The 25,213-nt window shown below is 46.1% G+C and overlaps 1 protein-coding gene across 7 annotated transcripts in view; it reads left to right on the top strand.

Moving 5' to 3' along the window:
- The window catches only part of STAT2 (signal transducer and activator of transcription 2), a 61,281-nt gene extending 37,796 nt beyond the window's left edge, over window positions 1–23,485 (top strand). For 4 of the 7 annotated variants that reach the window (XM_053298274.1, XM_053298275.1, XM_053298280.1 and 1 more), the window contains 16 exons: window positions 485–643; window positions 754–846; window positions 2,513–2,572; window positions 2,686–2,706; window positions 7,466–7,577; window positions 10,763–10,825; window positions 11,757–11,840; window positions 13,764–13,862; window positions 16,183–16,318; window positions 16,706–16,755; window positions 16,851–16,939; window positions 17,881–18,020; window positions 18,514–18,702; window positions 20,405–20,462; window positions 22,232–22,410; window positions 22,623–23,485. In XM_053298274.1, coding sequence (XP_053154249.1) covers window positions 485–643; window positions 754–846; window positions 2,513–2,572; window positions 2,686–2,706; window positions 7,466–7,577; window positions 10,763–10,825; window positions 11,757–11,840; window positions 13,764–13,862; window positions 16,183–16,318; window positions 16,706–16,755; window positions 16,851–16,939; window positions 17,881–18,020; window positions 18,514–18,702; window positions 20,405–20,462; window positions 22,232–22,410; window positions 22,623–22,750 — 1,660 coding nt within the window. In that variant the 3' untranslated portion in view covers window positions 22,751–23,485. Of the gene's footprint in view, window positions 1–484; window positions 644–753; window positions 847–2,512; window positions 2,573–2,685; window positions 2,707–7,465; window positions 7,578–10,762; window positions 10,826–11,756; window positions 11,841–13,763; window positions 13,863–16,182; window positions 16,319–16,705; window positions 16,756–16,850; window positions 16,940–17,880; window positions 18,021–18,513; window positions 18,703–20,404; window positions 20,467–22,231; window positions 22,411–22,622 lie in introns of those variants that run through there. The other 3 variants (XM_053298276.1, XM_053298277.1, XM_053298278.1) reach the window with 2 other exon arrangements.
- The last annotated feature ends 1,728 nt before the right edge of the window (window positions 23,486–25,213 follow it).

Raw genomic sequence — 25,213 nt, forward strand, 5'->3', positions numbered from 1 at the left:
TCCTCTGGTACAGAGCCTGATTGTAGTTACATATTTTGCTAGAAGATCAGCGATTTCACATTTTTAGTTTTTCAAGACAGTTTAGAACATCCTTCTTTCGAAGTTAGGTAATTCTTATTCTCACATACTCTTTCTAGGTTAAAAATGAAGTGTGCCTCTGGTTTTAATTCAGGAAAAAAGTGGACCAGTGGTCAGATATATGTTCATTGTTAAGGAGGAATGAGCATTGTCATTTAGGCGACCTACATTTTTATAGTTCCTGCTTGCCTTCTTGCCAAGAGGATCTTCTGGGCATGAGATGCCTATTTGTATCCATTCAGGACCCCCTCATTGGAGCGGGGAGGTGCAGTCCTTGGTCACATGGCCGTCTCTCTGAGTTCTAGGCCCTTGCAGAGCTGCCCGCCCCCCACCTTGAATAGTTCATCCATCCATGCCTTCTCAGTCTTTGACCCTGCTGTCCATTGACCCAGTTTCTGTACCACAGGTTCACGGGCAGTGCTGAGGTCCTCTTCCATTTACTGCAGCTCCTGCAGACACTAGAGGAGCTACGTTTGAAAATATCCTACGAGCGAGACCCCCTGGTGATCCAGTTACCTCGACTGCAAAAGCGACTACAAGAGCAAATCTCCTGCCTCTTGAAAAGGTGCCAAGGGAGGGGAAGGAATCTACTGAATTGTGCCAGGCCAAGATAAATGCAGAAAAGAAAAGCATGGCTAGGGAGTAGAGGCTAACATCTTTCTACTCTCTCCCCAGTGCGCTCGTGGTGGAGATTCAGCCTACCATGCCCTACCCCAACCGCCGGCCTCTGGTGCTGAAAACGAGCCAGAAGTTCTCTGTCCGTGCCAGGTGAGAGGGACCCGTAGTCAGCTCTAGCCCTTCTTCATCTGATCTGATGATAATCTAATCAAGAGGGTCCAGTCCCAGATCAGTTCTTTACTCCAAATTTCAGGCAGTGTGCTGCGTTAATCTTCACTCTGTGGATCAGACTGGAACAAGGCTAGCACTCACCCTCTCCACCCATTTTCTTTTCTCATCTCTTACCATATGGCAAGGGAGCTAATAGAGGCAGGAGAGATCTATACTCCCAGAGGTACATATTCTACTTTCCATTGCTGGCTTTCACCTGGAAATTTCAGTTCCAGGGCAATGTGAAACCAATTCTCCATAGTGCCAGGACTAAAGATGTATCCATTCTTCCCATGAGAGGCAGGAACTTCCATTCAGATCAATTCTTGGATTTTAAAATTAAGCACAGTCATGGGCAAAATGTCCTGAAATGGGAGTAGGGCTCAAACTGCCTGGTTTGGTTTGGTTTAAATTCAAGTTTCTTGGGAAGAACTATGAATTAGGCCAGCTTCACCATGCATATTCTTCAAGCAGCAAAACTGTGCTGAGATTTGCCCCCACCCGGCACCCCTATAATATATAGTATAACTTGCTGTTTGTTCTGACATCATTACACCACACCCCTAACAGAGATAGCTTAAAATTTAGAATAGGGATGTGGAAATTTTCAGTAGGCTGACATCGGAATACATGGCAAGGTAGATGGTACATTAGAGGAGGCTGGGGGAACTCCACACGGAGCTGCCATTTTGGGTGGCAGCCTCCGTGCTTTCATGAAACATCTGGTTCTGCTCTCTGACAGCCATCAAGCAGTGGTTTGCATATGTAGATGCGTGCATCACTGATTACTCGCAGAAGATAGAACTTTAATATTGCATGGCATCAACTCAAACATAACACTTGTTTTCCTGTAGAGACAATTCCTATACTTTGGCTGAGGATCATCCAATGATAAATAATGCAGATATTAGACCCAGGTGATGACTATGGGAATTTGAACCAGTCCTTAGAATGCCTGCTCTTTATAGAGCAAAGGATAACTACTCTGAGAAACTGTCTTGTTCCACTACTGGAAACTTGTATTTTTTAGTGTTTAAATTCTTCAGTTGTGTACTTTCTTGCTACACTGGAGTGCTCATCCCACTTTTTTTTTAAAAAAAGTGGCAAAGAATAGCATTCCCCATCTGTTCTATAAACTTAGTCTAAGCATTGCTTACTTGGAAATCCAGCTTGTTTTCTGAAAGCATAGATGAGTTTTGAACTGCCACTCAAAGTATGCAAGTCCTTGTTGAAGCTTGTGAGGCCTCCTTTGCATGTGCAGCCGATTGTGGGAGCTGCTTTCACATGGAGTGAGTCTATACTTCAAGGCAGCACACTTGAACAAAGTGACCATGGGGGTGGGGATGATCATAGAAACTTCCCTGTGCAGTCTGCACAGTCCCAGGAGTGCACCATGTGGAAATGGTTGCCTTGCTGCCAGCTGAAAGAATAAAGGGGATCAGGAACTACACGTCTACCGGATTTCAGTTTTCTAGCTGTTATGGAGAAACCCTAACAATTTTGATATTTCTGGGAGCGAGGCAGGGGGAAATGATTCCGACCAGGAAAGGATAAAGACCACCACTTTTGGTCAAGTAGTTTGTAACTGGTGTTTGCCACTATTCAGGCTCCTGGTGAAGCTGTTGGACCGTAACCAGCCGATGGAAGTGCAGATCGAGATTGACAGGTGTGTTCTTTTGTGGACTTACGCAGTTGTACAAGTACAGGGCTAGAGTACATTTGGGAGGGAGCCAGAGCTAGGCCATTGATTGATAATCTTTTTCTTTTTATCTCTTGCAGGGACTCTGCAAATTTGAGAGGGTAAGAGAGACTGCTGTGGAAAGGCTAAAGAGAGCATCAGCTTTTCCTTCTTGGGGGGCGGGGTACAATTTCTGACCTTGCACTGGTGTAGGATGGGATTGAGGGCTCCTCTCATCTGATAGACTGATGAGGATGATATGCGTACTGAAACTTGCCTGCTTCAGGAAGGATATGGGGTGAGTTTAGCTGGGAGATCTGAATACGAGTTGTGACTCGAAGGTTTGCTTCCTGAACTTGTGCTCATGTGCAAAACTTGAAGGAACCCCAGCATCTGGGATTTGGAGGTCTTTAGCAGATGGATGGGATAAGAGATGGCTCTGGATCTAAAGTAGGGGCTGCCCATATGTCAGGCTAACAAAGTACAGCTACTGTAAATTTGAATGTCTCGGCCTCTGGTCACCAGGAGATGATAGCACTTCTCAGCTGCTGGGTGCGGACATCTCATGTGGGTTATCTCCTCCCCAGCATGCTCCAGAGGGCAGGACATATTTAAATTGGAGCCTTTAAGAGGTCTGGGAGAATAGCCCCTCCCAGTTTAGTTCTTCCTGCAGAGCTCCAGAGTGGTCAACACTGCATTCCTTCTATCTCCTCACTGTTTTTCTTCCACTTCACCATCCATTCTCCCTACTTCAAACTCTACTTTCCCTTATACCTTGATTACCTTTGAAAACCTTTAAAAAAACCAAGAACACTCTCCTCTACCTTCTCCACTTCCCCCCTTCGTTTTTCCCTTTTTCTCTCTCCTCCTGCTGTTTGAGCTTCAGAGGTCTGGCTTTTTGCATGTTCTAATGCCGAAGGGGAAGAAGTCAGCGGCCTCCTTTCAACCCGGGTAGCCACATCACCACTGCATAATGGTGCACGCTATGGAGGACACCCCGCCTCAGACCACTGTATCCTCGTCAGGAGCGACAGGAGGACAGAAGGCATTGTACGTCCCCCTCTAGTATGACGAGGTCGGGGCTTTCAGGGCATTTGAGGGGAGAGGTGGAGTGATCGCGCTTCCTAGCATGCTGGATGACAGTAAGGGGGGCCCCTTTGACCTGAAGACGGGTTCTGGCTTTTCCTTCAGGCCTGAGCACTTCCAAGCTCCCAGCGCCCCCTCCCAACAAGCAGCCTAAACCCTCTGAATCGGGCGTCTTGCTGCCTGCTCTGCCGGTCCATTGACCGCTGCCGCAGAAAGAGAGAGAGATCGCTCCGACAGGTCCTCCCACTCCCACTCGCCCCATCAAGCTGTGAGGGCTCTCCCCACAGAGAGGGAACGATAATGCTCAGCTCCTAGAGGACACCGAATCTCCTGAGCTGACGCTTGAGCAACCATCCCTGCTGCTGGAGAAGGAGCCTGTAAAAACTCCATTGATACCGCTACCCCCGCCAATCTACCTCCGGTGAGTCCTGGGCCTCTCAGGCCAATTACCCCCACCAAACCTGAGCATCCGGGGATACCCATGGCCCCTAACAACCCCCGCCCGCCCCCCGCAAAACAGGTACCTGAGCCTTGGCGCACCTGGTTTACTTCCATGCTAAACCAAACCTTGGAACACCACCAACGCAAAAGACCACATAAAAAGCCCGCCAGATCCCACAAGCGGTCCACCTCATCTTTCCAGCATTCGGATTCCTTTCATCACCATCACCATCTCCTAAAAAGAGAAAAAGAGTCAAACGCAAACTTCATTTTAAACGAGAAACCAAGAGGTCTCTGCATAAGCATAAAAAGTCATCCTCTCATTCCTCCCTTATTTCTGACTGAGTCCCCTGACCCCCAACCCAGCAGGCCAATGGACCCTCTGCTTTCCCAGGACCGCTTGGCTCCCCTAAAGGCCACGACAGCGCCAGGGAATCAACCACTTGACCGTGACCCTGAGGCGGACTCTAAAGAAGACGGGGAATAGTCTGATGGTCAACAGGTAGAGCCCACCTCTCATTCACTGAGACTTTTCCCCTCTGAGGATTTTTCAAACCTGTTCATTAAAGCCTTGCATGCCTTGGGCATACAAATAGAGAACTTACAAGGAGCTACTGTCCCTTCCAGAGAATCATTAGTGCTGCCCTCTGCCTCCTCACAGGATCTCTTGTTTCCTCTCCCCGAGTCATTTAACCGCCCTGAGCCATTTTGGAAGGGCGGTATATAAATCCAATAAGTAAATAATAAATAATAATTTGCAGAGGTGGTGAGACAGGAATGGCAGGCTCCCTCTGTGCAAAAGAAAACAACTACTCTAGCTAACAAACATTGCGCCTTTGTTCCTACAGCAGCAGCCTTATTCCAAACACCCCCAGTGGATGCTCACGTGGACGCTCTCACCTCGGGGGCAATACTACCAAGAGATGGAGAATCAGTACTCAAAGACCCCATTGAGAAGAAACTTGAATTTCAGCTTGAAAAGAATGTATGCATTTCGTTATCCATCAGGGCATCCATAGCATCATCTATCATTTCCAGAGCTTCTCTTCTCTGGGCAGACGAACTTCTACAGTCTCCTCCACCTGAGCCGCCCAGGCAAAGACAGATTCTCCTAAAAATTCAAAAAGCCCAAGCATTTATTGCAGATGCAACACTAGACTCTGTGTGCTTTGGGGCCTGAGCTACAGCCAATAACATAGTCGCCAGGTGCACCTTGTGGCTAAAGTACTGGCAGGTAGACAGTTTCATGGTCAAATCCTTCAGTGGTCACCTTTACTGTAACCAAGTTTTTTGGTGACGAGGCATTGAAAGATGTTTTGGTGGAGACAAGAAAAAGGCTCTCCCTTCATCCATCTGCAAGGAAGACAGATGCTCCATTTGGAAGTTCAACCAGTCCTTTTGGTCCTTTCGTCCAAATTTTTGTCCCAGGGATAGAGATGCAAGACCACAGCGCCCTACCTGGAACAGACCCCACTTTGACGTCAAAGCGGGTAATTCGAAACAATATTTTGGCCAACAATCCAAACCCCGTCAAACCTCCTGACTCATCCAGAGTAGGAGGCCACCTCTCTCGCTTCTTCCACTCCTGGGAGGCCTCCATTTTAGACAAGTGGGACTTGGACACAAGCCTCCATGGTTGCAAGATAGAGTTGATAACCCATCCTAGCGACAGATTTCTGCTCAACAACCGCATACGACTACTGAGATCGCATGGCATTCTGGTAGCCCCTTACTGGCCACGACATCCATGCTTTGTGGAAATACTCCACCTGGCAATAAATGGGCCGGGGTTCTTACCACTGACAAACAACCTACTCAGTCAGGGTCCGGTCCTACATCACAACCCAGCTTGGTTCAAGCTTGCCGCCTGGCAACTGAACACAACATCCTCAATCGCCTAAGTTACGACTGAGTACTAGATACCATGCTAGCATCCAGAAGGTCCTCCACCAACCACATTTATCAATCTACCTGGCATGTATTTCTTGGATGGTGCGGGCAGCACAAACTCTCACCAATAACGTGGACTCCCAGAGCTTTTACTTCTCCTTCAGGACGGGCTAGATAAAGACCTACGAGTAAACACCATCAAGCGACATGCAGTGGCCATGACATTCCTCCTCTCACTCTTTCGAAGAAAAGGCCTGGCTTCACATCTACACCTTAAGTGCTTCCTCAGGGGAGCCCCATTATCATCTCCACTGGTAGTCCACAGGTTTCCTTCATAGGACCTGCACAGAGTTCTACACGCGCCTCCATTCGAACCTATACATTCCATACCTCTTCGCATACAGTCAATGAAGTTGACCTTCCTAGTAGCCATTACCTCGACCAGAAGGGTCTCTGAACTCAGATCCCTGTCTGCCAACCCGAGGTTCTGTATTTTCTCTCTTCAGATTCTGTCATTCTGATACCAGATCCCTGTCTTACCAAAGGTACCTTCAATCTTTCATAAATCACAAGTCGTCGTCCTTCCATCCTTCTGCCCCAATCCCTCTCATTCAAGAGAAGAGGACTGGCACAATCTAGACATCCGGCACTGTCTGAAGCCTTACCTCTCTCGAACTTCCTCCTTCCATTCCACAGAAGCATTATTTGTCTCCTTCCTACCATCCACAATGGGACAACAGGTTTCAACATCTATCTTATCTAGATGACTCAAGGCCTGTATTTCTCTGGCATATGAGGTTCAGCACCTTCAAACACCGCTGAAAACGTATGGCTCACTCCACCCGATCGGTTGCCACCTCAGCAGTTTTCTCCACTAACACTCCATTGGAGGACATCTGCAGAGCGGCAACGTGGTCCTCTCCATCCATGTTTACAAGATGGAGCTCATGTATTCTTCTCAGGCTGCCTTCAGCAGGCATGTATTTCAACATGTTCTTCTGCCCCAGTATCCGAAATAACTCCCCTTCCAGGGTCTCGTCAGCTGTGGCATGTCCCAAGTGAGATGTCCTCACCCAGCAGCTGAGAAAGGGGCATTGGTCACTTACCGTGAAGGGTTCTTCTTGCTGCTGGAGTTGAGGACATCTTGATCCACCCTGGGCGGCTTCAGCTACTGGACTGATTCCCTCTCATCTAGTGTCCTATATGCCTATAGTTATCCTGTTTTGCTTTAATGTTGTTGTTCTCTTCTTACCTTTTTGTCTTCCTTATATAAGCTAAGCTTGCCTAACTAAACTGGGAGGGGCTATCCTCCCAGACCTCTTAAAGGCTCTGACTAATTTAAATATGCCCTGCCCTCTGGAGCATGCTGGGGAGGATAAACCATGTGAGATGTCCTCAAATCCAGCTGCAAGAAGAATGCTCCTATCTCTCCTTGATGGATTTGTTTAACTCATTCATTTTAAGGTTTCGGAGGTTCAACATCTTGACGTCAAACTCCAAGACCATGGTAATGGACCGGCCCCAGATGGAAGGACTTGTTTGTGACTTCAGGCACATTGTAAGGGGACTGATATTGGTGAGAGGGAACTGATGGTCAGATTGGCTGCCAGCACTGGGAAGCGGGGGTTGCGTGTGGTTGGGGAGTTTCATCTTAATATGGTTAATTATTTTTGTTTTCTTAAATGTCCCTGCCTATACCCACCCATCTATTTAAAAACACTCAGGGCAGCTTACAAGCCTATTTGCAGACTCAGTTTAGTTGAAGTCAGGATTCACTTGGTTCAGATGTCACGGGCAATCCTGGCTTCTTAGCGGTTTTGGAAGTAGAATTCTTCATGAAGGCAAGGGAGGAGCATATTACACCCACGGCTTGAGGATGTCCCGCAAAACTGGGATTAAATTCTTGTTCCGTGTGGTGTCTGAACTGGGCCATAGTCACAAAGCAAAAATCTAAATACAAGTAATCTAATATATTTGAACAGAACTGGTTATAGTGACTCGTTGGATGGAATACTATGCCTGTGTGGCTTTTCCTACATGTCTGTCTTTTTTACTTAATTTGTCTTTAAATAAATCTGAAAATGCAAGGAAATTGTCTAAAGCAGGAGTCTGAAACTAAGGCCCTCCTGAAGCTGTTGACCAACAACTTCCTGGCTACTGGTCATTGCTACAGGGGAGACTGGGGGATGGGACTGTAGTCCAAAAGAGCTGGAGGACTGTGATCTGAGACCTTTGGTCTAAAATATATCTGAAGGGGGCCTGGCTCCCATAGGGCCCTGTAATATCCTCATCTCCTCAAGGGGGAAGCTCCACATCATAAGGACTAACAGGTGACTGAGCTTGCATAGGGATCCAACAAGAGAAATTCAGACAACAGAAGTGCTTCACCAACAGTGACTAGTTTATTGAAAAACAACTAGTTCTCTGTCTCCCCTGTGTCCCTGTCGGTATCCCTTTTAAGGTGTGTGCACGCTCTCACATGTTTTTTGATGTCCACTCAGTTCATTTTATATCCTGCTCAGGTTGAATCGGGAACGCCCCATTCTGAATGCACATGTGCACACACACTGCTTTGATACCGCTGCCCAGAACAAAACTCATTCTGCAAAACAGATGAAAAAGAGTAGAGAGAATACTGGTCCCTGCCCCTTGTCTGGTGCAGTCCTTTGGAAAGGTTCTTCACCCTGTGGTTTCTTCACCTAGGAATGCAGTGCTTACTCCTTTCTTCTTGGCTTAATCATCTTTCAGGGTCCCTGCTACATCACAGTGAGCACCATCTACTTTCCCCAGAGAGTCCTCCTCAGGGCTTCCATTCCTCTTAGGAAGGTTTTTCTGGTAACTTCCAAGCCCGTGCTTTTTCAGCTGCCTCCTCTGCTTTAGGCTTCCCTCTGCCCCAGCTCACCTCTGGTGCTCAAGAGAGATGCCCCCCTTCTACTCTTGAGGTTCCTTTTTATCTTTCTCTTTAGTGCCCCGCCCTTCCAATGTTTTTAAGCAGGCTCCTTTCCCTACCTTGGCCAGGTGTGCTTGCTGAGCCTGGGAGGCAACTGTTCTTCCTTTTTGCTTAGTCATCCACCTGTCAGCTGCTTCTAGCCAAGTATCCACAGGCCCCTATTTCTCTTCCCTCTCCTTTCCCCAGAGAGTCCTCCTCAGGGCTTCCATTCCTCTTAGGAAAGTTTTTCTGGTAACTTCCAAGCCTGTGCTTTTTCAGCTGCCTCCTCTGCTTTAGGCTTCCCTCTGCCCCAGCTCACCTCTGGTGCTCAAGAGAGATGCCCCCCTTCTACTCTTGAGGTTCCTTTTTATCTTTCTCTTTAGTGCCCCGCCCTTCCAATGTTTTTAAGCAGGCTCCTTTCCCTACCTTGGCCAGGTGTGCTTGCTGAGCCTGGGAGGCAACTGTTCTTCCTTTTTGCTTAGTCATCCACCTGTCAGCTGCTTCTAGCCAAGTATCCACAGGCCCCTATTTCTCTTCCCTCTCCTGTCCCAGTGGGAGAGGTTAGTGAAGCAGGGAGGGAGAAGGGAGCCTCCTTGGGAAACAGAGACAAAGTTGGGAAAGGCTACAGTTGATAGGGATGAGTGGAAAGGAGACCAAATTAATAGTAAAAATATCTCTCTCTCTCTGTCAAATTGCTTAGGTGGGAAATTTTAAAATACTCAAACCAATTTTAGAGTTTGACTAGTTGACTGCTTGGGTGATGAAATGTAGTTCTGGCCCTCAGACTCTATTCTCCACTACAACAGAGAAAGAAAAATACAAAAGCTTGCCATACCTGCTGTAGCTTATGAGGTCTCGGAAAGTCCACAGTGCACTAGAGCTCTGTGATGAATCCACAAGGAAACTATACTGGAAATGCTGTAATGAGGCCCTCCAATTTGGATTGGTATTGCAGGGGAAGGGGATACAACCCTTGCACCAATGTAAATTCCCACCCCCACTGAAACTGTTGTGATCCTCAGAAGGGAAAAATGCAGGCACAAACATTGTGCCTGTAAGGTTTCTCCTCTATGGCCAAGAGCATCTTCTGGGGACCTCTTTGAGTCAGGAGGCCAGCACGGGGTTTGGAGGGAAGAGTGGGACGATCCATCCAGTCCTGATCCAAATGGGGATAGGGTGGGAAGAAAGTGTCAGCCTTTACAAGAATAACATTGTATTTGAAGTTCCATTCACAGACCAATTTCACATGCCTATTTTGCTTAGGAGTTGACTAGAGCAGGGATCCTCAACGTTGGGCCCCCAGATGTTCTTGGACCAACTCCCATAATCCCCAACCAAAGGCCACTGGGGCTGGGGATTATGGGAGTTGAAGTCCAAGAACATCTTGGGGCCCAACGTTGAGGATCCCTGGACTAGAGGACAAGATGTTAGTGGAGGGAACTCATATTCAGTACCATTTCTTTTGGGAGAGTATTAATTTTCCTCTAGTCAGGTTATGACTGGATGACATATATAGGATTATAATTGTGTGTGTATGTGAGGTAGAAATGAATTTTCCCTAAAGTCAGATGGGCAGCAGTGACCCTGACTCTTTTGTGTTCGTTTAGTTTTTGCCTTTCCCCTTCTTGTAAATTAGATGACACACTTGCTTGTGTACTGTCTGAAATATGACAAAGCAGTGTACCTTGTTCCTTCTACACTGACCTTGTGATTTTCTCATGAGCCGCTCCTTCAGAAGCAAAAGAATGACTCGCAGTAGAGGCTTAGACTTGATGGTCTCAGGTTGTTTCCAGCCCTCTGAATGTGTGTTTCTTGTTCCCTTCTCTCGACAGACACTGAAGGAGCAGAAAATCGGTGGCTCCGGCAAAGGCAAGGGCGGCAAAGGAGCCAACGAGGTGGGTTTGCCTGTTAGAGGGTGGGTGAGCCCCTAGCCCTTCTTCTCTCTCTAATGGATGTGGGGCATAAGTCCCATAGCTGGATTAAGGCAATTGCAACTCTCTCTTCTGAAATCCCTTTCCATGGAAAACTTAAGATCCCACCCTCATTCACAGACATGCACACCCCTCCACTGCTACTGGTATGTGTTTCCACCCCACCCCACCCCACCCCACCCAAGTGGGATTCCCCATTGAGAGGTGGCTGAAAGCTTTCCGAAGGCAGCTGGCTGTTGCGATACCCCTGCTTCTTTTCTCCTAGAGGTTCAACAGCCTGACACAAAATATGGATGTTTCCAGACTGGCTCACTTCTGGACTCTGTCACTTGATCCCTAGGTTTTCTGTCATTCAGCTCGTAATGTTTCAACTCCATCCTCTGTCCCTTCACTTTGTACTCCAGTATTTGGGTTGGGATCTGGGAGACCCATGTTTAGATCTCACACCTGCAGTGGCTTTGGCAGTGTCACTTATCTTTGAGCCTCAGTTCTTCTATCTGTAGCAAATAACTAGGATCCGTCTCCCAGGATTTTTAGACAAGCATTGTAAAAGATCTTTCAATTTAAAAGTCATGTTAGTCTATTATAGCAGACAGAAGGGAAGAAGAGTCTTGTAGCACTTTAAATACAATAAACAGATTTTATTGTAACCATTACTTAATTTGAGCCACTGTACCCATGTGTATGGGTGTGATGTATATTGACTGAGGATAAAACTCATGCCTCTAGTCCATAAAAACTTGTACCACAAAAGATCAATTGATGTTTTAGGTGCCACAAGATTTCTATTTTTAAGAAATGTATCTTTATATTATACAACAACAACAACAACAAAACATTTGTAATGGGCATTTGTGTCTATGCTCATCCTCTCCCTCCCTCCCTCCCACTGCAGGGTGCATTGCCTGTCACAGAGGAGCTGCACATCATCACTTTCACCCTGGACTACTGCTACCAAGGACTCCAGTTCCAGCTGCAGGTATGAGAACTTCAGGGCTAGGGGTCCGGGTTCTTGGGAGACAGCAATCTTATTAGCTAAACTGCTTGATGCAGCCATAGGGCAAGTGAGGAATTCTGCCTTTGGCTAAGGGATATTGGCCAACTTGATCTCTGCTAGGAAAGGTGATCTGGTTATCTGGGTCAGAAGTGGTGTACCCAGCTCTCCGCCTTTCTGAGATGACTCCTTTGCTAGAATTGCCACTTGTTAGTTTCTTTGTGCAGTGGGCAAAAAAAAAGTTTTTTTTAAAAGTGAAGCTTTTGCATTTCTCTGCTAGAAAAGATTAGACTGTTAAATGTCTGCCTGTCATGCAGCTGTTAATGCACAAGAGCCCTGCTAGAAAAGAAATGGTGGCAACCAAGGGTCCTTGCATTTGGTAGACAGACAGACAGGACTTTTAGTCACAGGGTTCCATTCTGCAGTGTCTTCCGGCAAGGGAAGGGACTCACTGGGGCTGCTGCAGACCTTCAAAGGCAGCCCCAGTGGTGGAGCAACAAGGCTGCTGCAGAAAGGCAGGGAAATCCTTCCAGGGCATAGTACAGAAGTGCGGCCAGAAAGTACGTTACAATCGTCCCGCAGCAGCCTTGTCACTCCACCATTGAGGCTGCTTTTGAATGTCTGCAGGAGCCCCAGTGGGTCCCTTCCCTCTTTGTGCAAGACACTGCAGAATGGAGCCCACAGTGTCACTCCTCTGGGGAGGGGTGAGGTCTTGGCGATGACAGTACGCTGAGCTTGAGGTGCACTGAAAGTGGCCCTTGTACCCATTGGGATTGCCATCAACTCCCAGCCCTGCTCTCCCAGCTCTGGGGTGAGTCAAGGGCATGGGCACTTGTCCATATTTATCAAGTGAAGGGCAGGGATATCTCTCAGCCCCTCTTCCTGGGCCCATTGAAAAGAAGTGAGTCTTGCTTCCCCACCCCCTGCTTATTTATTTATAAATAAATAATATTTCTATACTGCCCAAACTTGCGTCTCTGGCCAGTTTTTGAGACTCGGCATGAGGTCTGGAGATTCCCCTTGCTCTTCTCTAGAGCTATAGGGGAGTAGCAGTCTAATAACCCTTCCTGCTTTCCAGTCCTTTGCAAAACCCCTCACCTTTTTTCTTCTAGCCCAGGAGAAGGGCAAGGAATCCCACCAGACTGAAACATGCATGTGCCCATTGTGAGCTAGCTCAGGGCTTCTCAATGCGGCTCTCTAGATGTTGGGTCTCCGCAGTGGCCAAAGGCGACTGTGAATGATGGCAGTTGTCGTCCAGCAACATCTGGAGACCCAGGGTTGCAAAGCCCTGGACTAGTAGTGAATGCATTAGTGGACCCCTAGTGGGAACTCTGGACCTTGCTGCCATGGAGGTATGCCACACGATTTTCTCTTCAGAATTTTGAATTGTGAAAACATGGTCTTGATGTAACATGGTCTTCCTCTCATGTGGGAACATGGCATACTTTAAACCTTTTCAAAGTAAGCTACAGAGTAGGACTTCAGCCAAGTTGTAACCCTTCCTGTGACATAGTTCTCCATGGATTTCATATTCTGGAAAAGTCTATCCTGCTGTCCCTCTAAAACTCCCTTCAGCTAGGAGCACAGTGGCTCTTCCCTCCTTGCAAAGTAAAGACAGTGGTCATGTACGTAGCCACAGTAGGGCAATTTAGAATATGAGCCATCCTCATCACTTTGAAGAGAAGAATACTCCTCTGCTCAACTCTCCTGGGGAGAGTGGGAATGAGAAAAATTAGTTAGATATGCCTGTCAGCTGCCCTTGCATTTCTACCTCGGTGTATGGCTACTGGAAGAGGAGCAAGCATACTTGAGTGTATGGAACTCTCGTCCTTTAGTCTGGCCTTATGTGATTTGGAGTAAGTGCAGATTCCTGCTCTTTCAATCTTTTTGGGAATCTTTCCCCATTAGACATCCACCTTGCCTGTTGTGATCATCTCTAATAACAATCAGATGTCCAGTGCCTGGGCCTCCATCTTGTGGTTCCTCATGCTGAGTACAGACACAAAGGTAAGAGGCAGATCTGTCCATCTCCCTATATCTTGGAGTCCCCTTCCTGTGGATTGTCCTTGACCCTTGGCCATAATAAAAACTGGATTTTCCAGTTTTCTCTGCCACCTCTGCTGAATCCACCTTTTCCTAACGTGCTTTAGCAGAGGGGTGTTGCTAACCCCCAGCCCAGCCCAGTAAAGCTGTTTCCAGCATTTTCCTGGGAAGCAGGATAAACGTTCCCTAATAGATATAATCTGCTCCTCCCACTAAGCAGCTGCGCTCGGAATGCGTCCTAACATCTTAAGAGGCTCAATATTCACTTCATATGCTACAGAATTCCTACACAAAAAGCACTTTCAAGTAGGGCTAAGCCAAAGTATCACCCGGCAAAAGATTGGAAAGGATGAAATTGGGAGTTTTGTCGAGTTCAAAATCCCCCCTCCACCCAGTTTACCTTCAGAACATAGGAAATTGCCTTCTATGAAGTCCAGTCGTTAGTTCTTCATCCAGTTAGGCTTTGTCCACACTGATTGGCAGCAGCTCTGGTTCTGGTTTCAGACAGGTTCTTTCCCAGCCCTACTTGGAGATGTCTGGGACCTTCTGCGTTCAGGCAGATGCTCTGCCACTGAGCAGTGGCCCCCTCCCCTAAAGGGACCTTCTGATCTTCTGTGGCTGTTGATCTATTCTGTTGTTCCACTACTATTCTGCACCACAGTACCAGAAGACCAAGCAAGTTACCTGGAGCATTCCCAGACAGCGATTTTACTTTGATTAACCACGGAAGGGCAAGTGTGCATTCACATATCATCCAGCTTTAAATCCCTGTGAGTTATCGGGGAGTACTCCCTGCACAATTCAGGTTTTTTATTGATCATTTGAGCTTAGCCCTATTTATATCTGGGGCGAAAAAAACCCCTTTCCCCCATCATCGTTTTTTAAGGCAAATTCAAAATATCTGTAACGTGCAGTACTCCCCCCGCCCCTTAATCCCGTGGTAAAGCCTGCTGTCTGGGAAAGCTTCTGGTTGTCTAGGCAACGCAGGGATGCTTTTTTGTCCTCCAGTGCTGTGCAGAACAGGAAGGGAGACAGGGAAGCACCCCCCACGTTGCCTAGACAACCAGGCAGCTCTCCAGATTTTTCCAGAACAACAAAATGATGGTGATCCTGGTGCCTGCAAATAGTTGCAGTAGAAATCTTTCTGAAGGTCAATGGGGTTGGGGAGTCAGGGCAGTGAATGAACTTTGTGACCACCCCCAAGCACTGAAAAAGGGGAAGTGATGCTGTTCTAGTCTGTGGAGTTTAACGGGCTGGTTTTGGCCCCGCTCTGTGCTGTGGCAGTTGATGTTTTAATCTGTAGGGGGACTCTTTCATTGTGAAGCGTCCCATTCAGAAGAAGGCAGGGTTAGGGTTAGTGCCCCTCCTCTTCCAGGCACCTTACGTTGGATATCTAATGTTGTGAGCTGCCCCAAGCAGTAGTGTACTGGAGGGGCAGGATATACAGATCTTAAATAAATAAATATCCAGAGACACTCTGTAGGGAAGCAAGTGCTCCCCTCATCACTGGAGTAACCACTCATCCTCCTGCATTTTGGTTCAGGTTGCTGGCCATGACTGAGCTGGATAAAACTGGAGACTTACTAGAAAATACCCCGGGATGGAAATGGGGGTGAGGGGGAGTCTTGCTCTCTCTCCCCAGTCACTGCAGGTGCCTCTTGCTCCTCTGAGGGCCTTGCCTTACAGCTCTCTGTAACTCATGTTTCTTTTTGTGTGGCCCCATCCTGTATGTGGGTGTGTGCTGGGTGCCAGATGGTCCACACCTGTACAGCATTGCATTAGTATGTGGATGCAGCAGTCTTGTGCACACATAGATTGTGACTGTCTTCCCAAGGTAGCCTGCTGTTTCCTCTGGGAAAGGATTTTCTGTACAGGGATTTTCTAAAGGAACAGCCCAGCCGACTGGCTTTTCATGCAGAGACTTTCCTAATCCCAGATCATCCTCTGAATTTGTGCCTCATGTAGGCTGTCCCTCCTCTGATCTATCTATCGATCTATCTATCTAACACATTTTTATACCGCCCAACACTTATATCTCTGGGCGGTTTACAACAAAATAAAAACAGAAAGTAAAACATTAGTTAAAACAAAAACAAAAATAAAACACCACAACAGTTTAAAACCACAACAATTTAAAGTTCTTAAAACAATATTTTAAAACAGCTTTAAAACCATTAAAACAATATTATTTAAAAGCCTTCCCTAAAATGGCCACACCTGATTCACTGTATTCATCTCTCTCTCTCTCTCTCTCTCTCTCTCTCTCTTTTTCTTCTCTACTCAGAACCAGCTTTTTTTCCCCAACCCACCAGCTGCTACCTGGGCCCAGCTGTCAAGGGTGCTGAGCTGTCAATTCTCCGCCGCTACCCAGCGAGGCCTAGATCCAGATCAGATCAAGATGCTGGGAGAGAAACTCTGTGGTAATATGGGAGCTCTTTGTGGGGCCAGTGTAATGCATAGTTTAAACACGGAAGACCCAGGTTGACTTCTTGGTGGGGTGGCGCAAGGCTAGTTGCTTAACTCTCCATCAGCTTCCACTTGAGTTGACATAACCACTCTGCAGAAGACCAGCTGCTTAATTGTGGCTTTCCCCTGTCTTGATTTTACCATACTTATGGTAGACAGGCCATCCTGATCAGAGCTATCTGAGTTCTGTGATCTCACTGCACAAATGCAGACGTCAGTGCCCTGCATAGAAAGCCATAGAAGTCGCATCCTGCTCCTAAAAAGAAACTCCGCTCTCTGACCCTGCTTGTCACCACAATGAATGTGAGTCACCCTTTACCGTTGGGTTATTTTTGTTTTAGGGCTGAATGCAACACCGCAAAGCACCATCACCTGGGCCAAGTTCGCTAAGGTGAGTGGCTGACCAGGGAGCTGCCTTCCCTGTCTCCTTCAGATGCTCATGTTGCTGCCTTCTCTGTTTACATATCCTCAATGCTGTTCCCCCAGGATCTTACTCCCAGCTTCTCCTTCTGGACCTGGCTGGATGGGATTTTGCTCCTGATTCAGGAGCACCTGTTGGACCTCTGGAAGAATAAGTAAGGAGTGGGAAGGGGCAGGGTGTTAAAAAGAGGAAGGGTCAGAAGAGTTGCCTAGTAAGGAATAGGTCATTTAGAGTCCAGGATCCCAACTGACCACCTGTGGCAGTTCCCAAACAATTGAACTAGAAAATTGTAAGAGTCAAACTTCATACTGGTTTAAGCATGTTCTCAGGAGCATGTGCTTAAAAAAAAATCAAAATCAAATAGCTGCCAGGTTAGGATTATGGTGGGGGCAGAGCATCCTTAACCCTGCCTGACCCAGTTCCATCCCAGATCCCCCCCCCCCGTGCATAGTGGCTGCTGCTTGACAAGGGGGGGGAAAGCTTTAATCGGTGCCAGTGGAATCTCCCCATTACCCTCAGCCCTTTGCAAATAGCCACAGATGGATCCAATCCAGATCAGGACTGCAAGAGGGAGTAGGGTTACTCCCACTGCCCCACCATTGTCCTGAATTGCAGGAGCCCACTTCAGCTACTGTATTTGACATTTCTTTTTTTAAAAAGCCCTTGCAGAGTATGCACTAAAAGTGCCAAGCAACTTGACCCTTAGTAGGCCTGGTGGAATGTTATGTCAGGCAGTCGAATAAATGCTCCAGTCAGCCCAAGGCAGCCAACCATATGAATAATTCACAGAGGAGGCTGCGTGCTGTGTCTCTGCATGGTTTACTGCTCTGGACTTGCTGTCAGTAATGTTGCCGCCGCTCTGCTTGAGCTGTGAATGGGTCACTCGGCCACCCCGATGCAGAAACACAACCACATGACCCACCTGTACAGAAGGTGGCCTCCTCAAGTTCACTCTGGACAGTGATTCACACAGAAACATGGGGACTGAGCTCCTGTGAGGCTGAAAGAGTCTGTGTCTGTGTTGGAAGAAGAAGTCTGGTCTGTGACTTTTCTTGATATTCTCACCCACTCACCCAACCCAAAATTCTGTCCTAGTCTCATCATGGGATTTGTGAGCCGCAAGCGTGAGAAGCATTTGCTGAAAAGGAAGCGAGCAGGCACCTTCCTGCTGCGGTTCAGCGAGAGTAGCCAGAATGGTGGCATCACATGTACTTGGGTGGACTACAACAATGATGGTGAGCTCCTAACATCCCTTCTGCCGCTTGATTTCCCATGTGCTGCACTGATGCTGTGTACAACATAAGATGTCTTGCTGCAACCTGTTAGACCAAGGAGCAGTTCAAACACGCATAGCATCACTTGATGAGTGCCAAGTCAGGTGATCACTTTTTAAGGTGCATGAGCCATTCTGGATGCAACACCTCAGACAGACCTTACAGATCACTTTGCAGGGCCTGAAATTTGATGCTTTCCGACGGACTCGGTTCACACGTTCAGCTGCCAGTCATTAAGCGTATAATAATGAGGTAAAGTGCATGCCTGGATAAACCAGGCCCAGGGTATTCCAAAATCAAGGGTTCATAATACACACCATTTTAACATCTGCCCACCTCAGTTTTTCTGAGCCCACTTCATGGTTCTGATGCAGACAGGCAAATCCTTTTTAGGTTTCGAGATGCCACCAGACACTCGGCATTTTGTCCCCTGATGTGTTTGCAAACTCGACAGGTTCCCCCAAGTTCTGCTCAGTCGAGCCCTACACCAGAGATGAGCTGAAGTCCCTAGCACTGCCTGACATCATCCGTGACTACCAGCTCCTGGCTAAAGAGGACATCCCTGAGAACCCACTCCAGTATCTCTACCCTGACACTGCCCGGGATGAAGCCTTTGGGCCTCACTACAGCGAGCGCCGGGAAGGTATGGATGGGCTACCTGCCAGCATCTCCTGCTCCTTCCTCTCCATTTCTTCCCTATACTCCAGGGCGTTCAGATATGCTCAGATATTGTCATGAAGAGAGATTCAGGGCTATATGTATACTTTCTGCATTTTAATGATCACAGAGTACAGAATTCTAAGAATTTCATTGCTGGGAATGGGGAAGGGAGATATAAAACATATTTCTAGTCTTATGGATGTCAAGAGGAGGGAGATTGACTTGTATAGTGCCATCAGTGTACAGGGCACTTAAGTGCAAAAGAAAGGAAGACAGGTCTCTGATCCAAGGAGCTTATAGCCTTTAGGATGGATAGGCTATAAGCCTATAAATTATAATATAAATATAAATTAAAAACAAAAATGCACAGAGCTCATAATGAATTATTCAGCTGTTGCACTGGCTTTCTCCCAGTTGGCCTTCAAATGAAATGACAGGTGGGCATACCACCAAAATGTTGGCCTAGATGTCATAAAGGTAAAGTGTGCCGTCAAGTCGATTTTGATTCCCGGCGGCCACAGAGCCCTGTGGTTTTCTTTGGTAGAATACAGGAGTGGTTGACCATTGCCTCCTCCCTCACAGTATGAGAGGATGCCTTTCAGCATCATCTTATATCACTGCTACCCGATAGAGGTGTTTACCAGGCTTTTCTTATTTAAAGTGCTTTTTAATTAAAGTATCACAAGAACATTTATCCATGTATCATCATATGAATTTGGAAAGGAAAATATTAATATAATTCCTGCTAACTGAACAAAGGGGCATCTTTTTAAAGTGGCAGCTCTCCTAAATTCAGCAGGTGGAGAACAATTCTCCCTCTGCATAACCAACATGGTGTCGCTCAAGTGGCCATTGCTGGTGTCACACTTGTGTGTTTTGTGTGAGCCCTTGTGGGACCTTTTATTTTTTATTCCTTTTCCTACGTAAATTTCCTTGATAACTCTTTTTGTTGAAAAGCGTCATATCCGTATAATAACAACAGCAACAACATTGACAATACAATTCAGCCATCCCAGGTCCTTTGAAGGACTTGATGTCTGGATAAAACAGACCAGTCAATAACACCTGTCTGACTGTATAAATAAATAATTATAATAATAGTAAGTACACAGCTGCTCCAGGGGTGAGGGTGTGGTGTGTCTGGGTCACATCACAGGAAGGGGTAGCCAGTCTGCCATCATGCACAGCCAGCTTCTCCTTTAAACTTGCGGAAGTTTAAGCCAGTCTGCTGGTCTGTTTTCAGAACTTGGCCTTGAAAAGGAAGGTATCTTAGGACTGAATGCAGTGCAGGCGCCTCTAAAACAGACCCAGTGCTCTAAACACGTTGTGTCCGTTTTCACTAAGTTAAGCTTGATCACATAGCCTTGAAACTGTGTGAATGTTGCCAGCTGAGATCCCAGAAATCTGAGGAAATCCTAGTAGGATTTGCTCAGGTTGGGGAGCAGGGCTCCATTGTTCTCCATAGCAGCTTGTCCATGGCTGAAATACTCTGCAGTCGGTGCACACTTTCATATCAAAGACCCCACAGATTTCCAGTATGCTGTGTAAGTGCCCTTTGTACAGACATTGTGTACTTCTAACACTGGAGACATCCATGAGTGAATATAGTATTTCCCTGCCTTGGGGACAGGGGTGATACTGTTTCTTATCCTCCACTCACAAACTCTGGTCTGTCTCCTTCCTAGCGGATCTGATGGAACACAGGAAATACCTGAACCGCCGCCTGATTAGAGTCTCCTCTAGGTGAGCAACACCCATTTGGGCTTGTCTCTTTACTTCTCTGAGAGCTTTAATGGCCATGATTCTTCCTCAGGCTCCACTTCGGTTACTTTGAATAAACCTGCCAAGTTAAATGCCATCTCTCACTGATCTTAGCCCTACCTCTTACCCTTGGAGTGGGGGAGGCATTTGGTGCTGCCCCATATATTCTAAACCCCATTTCATCCCCTAGGTTTCCTGAATAGATTTCTATTGTAGAATCTGGATACAGCTTAATTCCCAGTCTTGTGACTGTTTCCAAATCTGGATAGTGTGAAATCTTATGAATGCTACAGTTCCCCAGTAAAATAAAATATTGAGGTTGTTCTCACAACCAGCCTTTTGTGAGTAGGCATGTGTTGATGTAGAATTGTGTATATTAAGCAAACTTGCTGCATGTGGAGTTTATATTTCAGAATTTTGCATTTCCCCCATGTTTTCCCCCAGAGACTGGGAAAGTGAATAAAGGCTGACTAGGACTTGTAGGGAGAAAAGTATATTGAGTCAAGTGGCTAAAGGCTGAGGTCTCTGCGGAGCAACTGTTCCTCCCTCTAGTTTCTAAACCAACTGTTGGCCCATTCACACATTATGTTCAGCACATGTCCAATGAGTGTACAATATACTGCGGTACAGATCTTTACACAGGTATAATCACTTACCTGTTATGTTGGACACAGGTACAGAAGAAGTACACTTCCTATCTGCATTTGAAGGATCTGTATCCAGGTTCGCTTTTAAAATGAACACGGGTACAGTCATTCATACAAACACATGTACAAGTGTACAGACCTCTATATGCTCGTAACGCATAACATCTGAATTGGGCTTTTGTAGACCAAAGAATGGCTTGAATGGCTGGCTGCTTCCGTCTGGGAAGCCTCCTTGGCCCTAGCGGCACTGCTACACCTTGCCCGCAGGCATCTGCTCCCCCAGGCTGAAGCCCTAAGGGTTACCTCAGACAGTGCCTTGAGGTGAGGCGGGTGGCTACTAGGGAGGGGGCCTTTTCGGTGGTCGCACCCCGTTTATGGAACAGCCTCCCTAGTAAGGTATCTGGCACTGTCACTTTGTTCTTTTAGACACCAGGTGAAGACCTTTCTGTGCACTCAGGCTTTTTAAAATTGATTTGATTTGATTTTTTAAAAAACAAGTTTTTATGTTGGGGTGTCTATCTAGGTGTGTTGTGGTTTTATGTGTGTTTGTTGGATGTTTTAATGTTGTGTTGCAGCCCGCCCAGAGAACAATTTGTCATGGGGCAGCAGCTAACAAAGATTATTATTATTATTATTATTATTAATTAATTAATTAATTTAATTAATTAATTAAAGTCAACCCTTTGTCCAGGACAGCAGGGTCCTAGCATGATTTTCACGGTGCCACCTGCTGGCCAATTCCTGCATTTTGTGAAGAACCACCATTCGCCATAAAAGTAGTAATCAGTGGGGTGAGGACAGACTCTTGTGGCTCCCTCCTTGTGCCCTCATCTCTGAGATGACGGAGGTGATAATGTAAATTTCTTATTTACATAATCCTACCTCCTGCTGCTCCCCATGTAGTATGTATACAGGTAGTATAATGCCCCATTTAACCAGAATTGAAGACTGACCGTTGGCTTTCAGTGTTCTGTAGGTGGAGCTCTCCTTATCCCTTCCCCATGGGCACTTAGACAAATGAGGTTTCCTTGGTGTGGTGTTTTGGTTTAGAATTGTTGTATACCTTCTCCCTTGTGCCAATGATAAAGGCTCATGTCCTTCTAGGCAACCAGAAGAGTCCCCAGCTGTGGAGGTGAATGGTACACTCCCTGTAGATGACATACCATTGGCTGTGGAAGATGTGTTGCTGAATGGAATATTCCCTGTTGAAAATGCATCGTTCTTGAATGATATTGTGGAAGAAGTGAACCTTGGAATGGAAGGCCTTATGTCTGACAGGCAAGGTAAGTGTTGTCTCCAGAGCCCTTTGAGGGTGAAATCTGAGCTTCCCTAGAAGTACTGGAAACCCAGAATTCAAAATTTATTTCCTGAGCTACAGGCACAATATTTCTGATCCTTTATTTTGTGCTCTCCCCACTCACGGTCTCTATGAGACTCCTACTCTCCCCCTCGTTCAGTCCTCAGCTGATGCTCCCCTCCCCTCCTGTTCTTTCAGACCCCTTCCTCCTCCAACCTGCAAGTGAGGAGCAACATCTGCTGAATCAGGTGGTGTTTGAATCACCTGACGAGTTCCCGGATCTGCACTTGACTGAGGAGGATTTCCAAGATTCAGCTCCCTTGTAGCAGCAATACTCGATCCACAAGCTGCCGACTTTTGGAAATAAAGATAGTCCCGCAGAATGACCATGCCATCTGCCAAGATGGAGGCGTAGTGGAAGCGCTGTTCCCTTGCCTGTGGATCATGGCTTTTCTAAGACCCCGACACAAAGCAGAACTTTCTTGTTAATTTCCCTGCTCATGTCAGCCGCTGAAATCAAGTGTTGCTTCCAGACCAAGTCTCATTTGGGTCCTGATGGTGAGAAATGAACAATTAAAGAGATTTGGCTCTTGTATGTCTATAACCCCCACCCCACTCCCAACCATGAAGTGTAGCTCAAAAATGTACATGTTGGATTTCTTTTTAACTCCTTGCTTTTGCTTGCAAAAATCCTAAATCCTAAAAAGAAAGTCTTCCTATTGTCTAAAAAGCCAGTTTGGCATCTGTGTGATACTCATCTGCCTGGATGGAAGCTGAAGGTTCCAGTCATGGGTAACCTGTATGGGTTAACAGTGCTGTAACAACTTGGATTTGACTGGGAAAGAAAATAGTATGTGGTTTGGAGCTTGCTGAGAATGGTTGCAAAGGAATTTCTGGCTGACAAGCACCTTTTTGGAATCTTGGGGTGCTGGATACATGCTGCTTGGAGGCTGTCATTTCTTGCTTGTATATGGCTGCATAAGCCCTGCCTGCTGAAACTGTATATTTGTAAATAAATATGTACACCCCCCTCCAAAAAAGCACAAAAATATCACACACAATGTATGTCTCCAGTGTTCTCTTTATAGATAAACTGTGACCCTGAAAATTTGTCCTGGAATTTCCTTCCAATTAAAAAAGTGGAGGGTAGAAAACCAGGATGTGGATTGCAGGAAAAAAGCTTTGTGGTGGGGTTTTGTTAATGTTTTATTGGAATTAACATTAACAACAACAACAACAACAACAATGATATCTATAACAACTGACAATAAAATTCAGCCATCCCAGGTCCTTGGGAAGGACTCGATGTCTGGATAAAACAAACCAGTCAATAACACCTGTCTAACTTAAGACACACACCAGCAACAGTCACTGGAAGTACTGTGCTGGGGGTGAATAGGGTCAGTTACTCTCCCCCTGCTAAATAAGGAGAATCACCACGGTAAAAGGTGCCTCTTTGCCCATTTAGCAGAGGATTGATACAAACCCAAACATATTAAATTTCCACTTCTCTTTTTTCTTTCTTTCTCTTTCCCTCATTCATGAAACTCCTCCCTGCCATCTTTGACATTAAAATGAAATCTTAATTTCTAAACTGTTGCAAAACCCCACAATGGTCACTTTTTGGTTTATACAGGTGGGTGTGACTCCAGAATCAGTTAATATCTAAACCGTTGCATGAACAAGTCTAGAGGAAGGTCTTCCATATGCTTTCAAATGTATCAGCTTTCATTTTCGAAAGTAAATCCTTAGATGTGCTGCTGAAGTCACTAGCTTAAACTGCCAGTCTTCAATACTGGGACTAATCCTGAATCTCCACTGTTGCAAGATTAGCCACTTGGCTACCCAGAAGTGTAATATAGTAATCCAGGTTATCTGTCCATTTAGATCCAGTGTTTGGTGTAAAAGGTGCTAGTTTTTAGTTTTTATAACTCTCAATTTTTAGCTTTTAAAGTAACTTTTAATTTGAAACTTAATACTGGCTGTGGTTTTTAGCCTGACTTTTAACTTATTTGTTTAATTTGGTTGATTTTATTACTTTTATTTTACATTGTATCTATTTTATTGTGAGCCACCCCAAGTTGTAGTGTACTGGCGGAGGGGGGGGGTATAAATATTTTAAATAAATAAAAATAAAAACCATGCACAGAGGCATTAGTACAAACATGGTTTTAACAATATCACTTGTGCAATCAGTGATATATGTTCTGGACTCAAGATTGCTGACTTATTAGTTTTGTTTTGAATACCAGAATGCAGCTTTTTCTGCAAACACATTCATTTTTGACTGCAACTAGAAACTTCACACGCACGTGTGCAGCTGACTTGAAAAGTATAGTCAGCATTCTGTCCCCTTAGTGCCTTGATTTTATCTGTGTTTGGAGTATTGGCTCTCTTGTGGAGAGATACAGGTTAAAATGTGTGCAATGTCCAGATTTCTCTAGTAATCTGGGCATTTGACTATACAACATTCTATACAACAACCACCACCAAATTAAAAGCCAGCCAAAATAAAATCACATAGTTGTGCAGAAAAGTTCCTGTCTGTGGTCGCCACCCACCAAGTTTGAGGTCGTGATGGTGGTGGGTCAGGAGCCAGAACTGCATCCTAAGAGTTCCAGTAGGTTCATGTGGGCAAAGACGGTCCTTAAAGTAACTTGGTCTAAATCTGTAAAAGGTGAGAAACAGCCTCAAACCAAACTAGGGGCCCAAACCGAGCTAGTGCAATTGCTGTAAAACAGGTGTGGTGTGATGTGATATGGCAGCTCAGACCTGTCAGTCTTGCATTT

Source organism: Hemicordylus capensis, chromosome 2 (genome assembly GCF_027244095.1).
Source record: "Hemicordylus capensis ecotype Gifberg chromosome 2, rHemCap1.1.pri, whole genome shotgun sequence".
Classification (NCBI taxonomy): Eukaryota; Metazoa; Chordata; class Lepidosauria; order Squamata; family Cordylidae; genus Hemicordylus; species Hemicordylus capensis.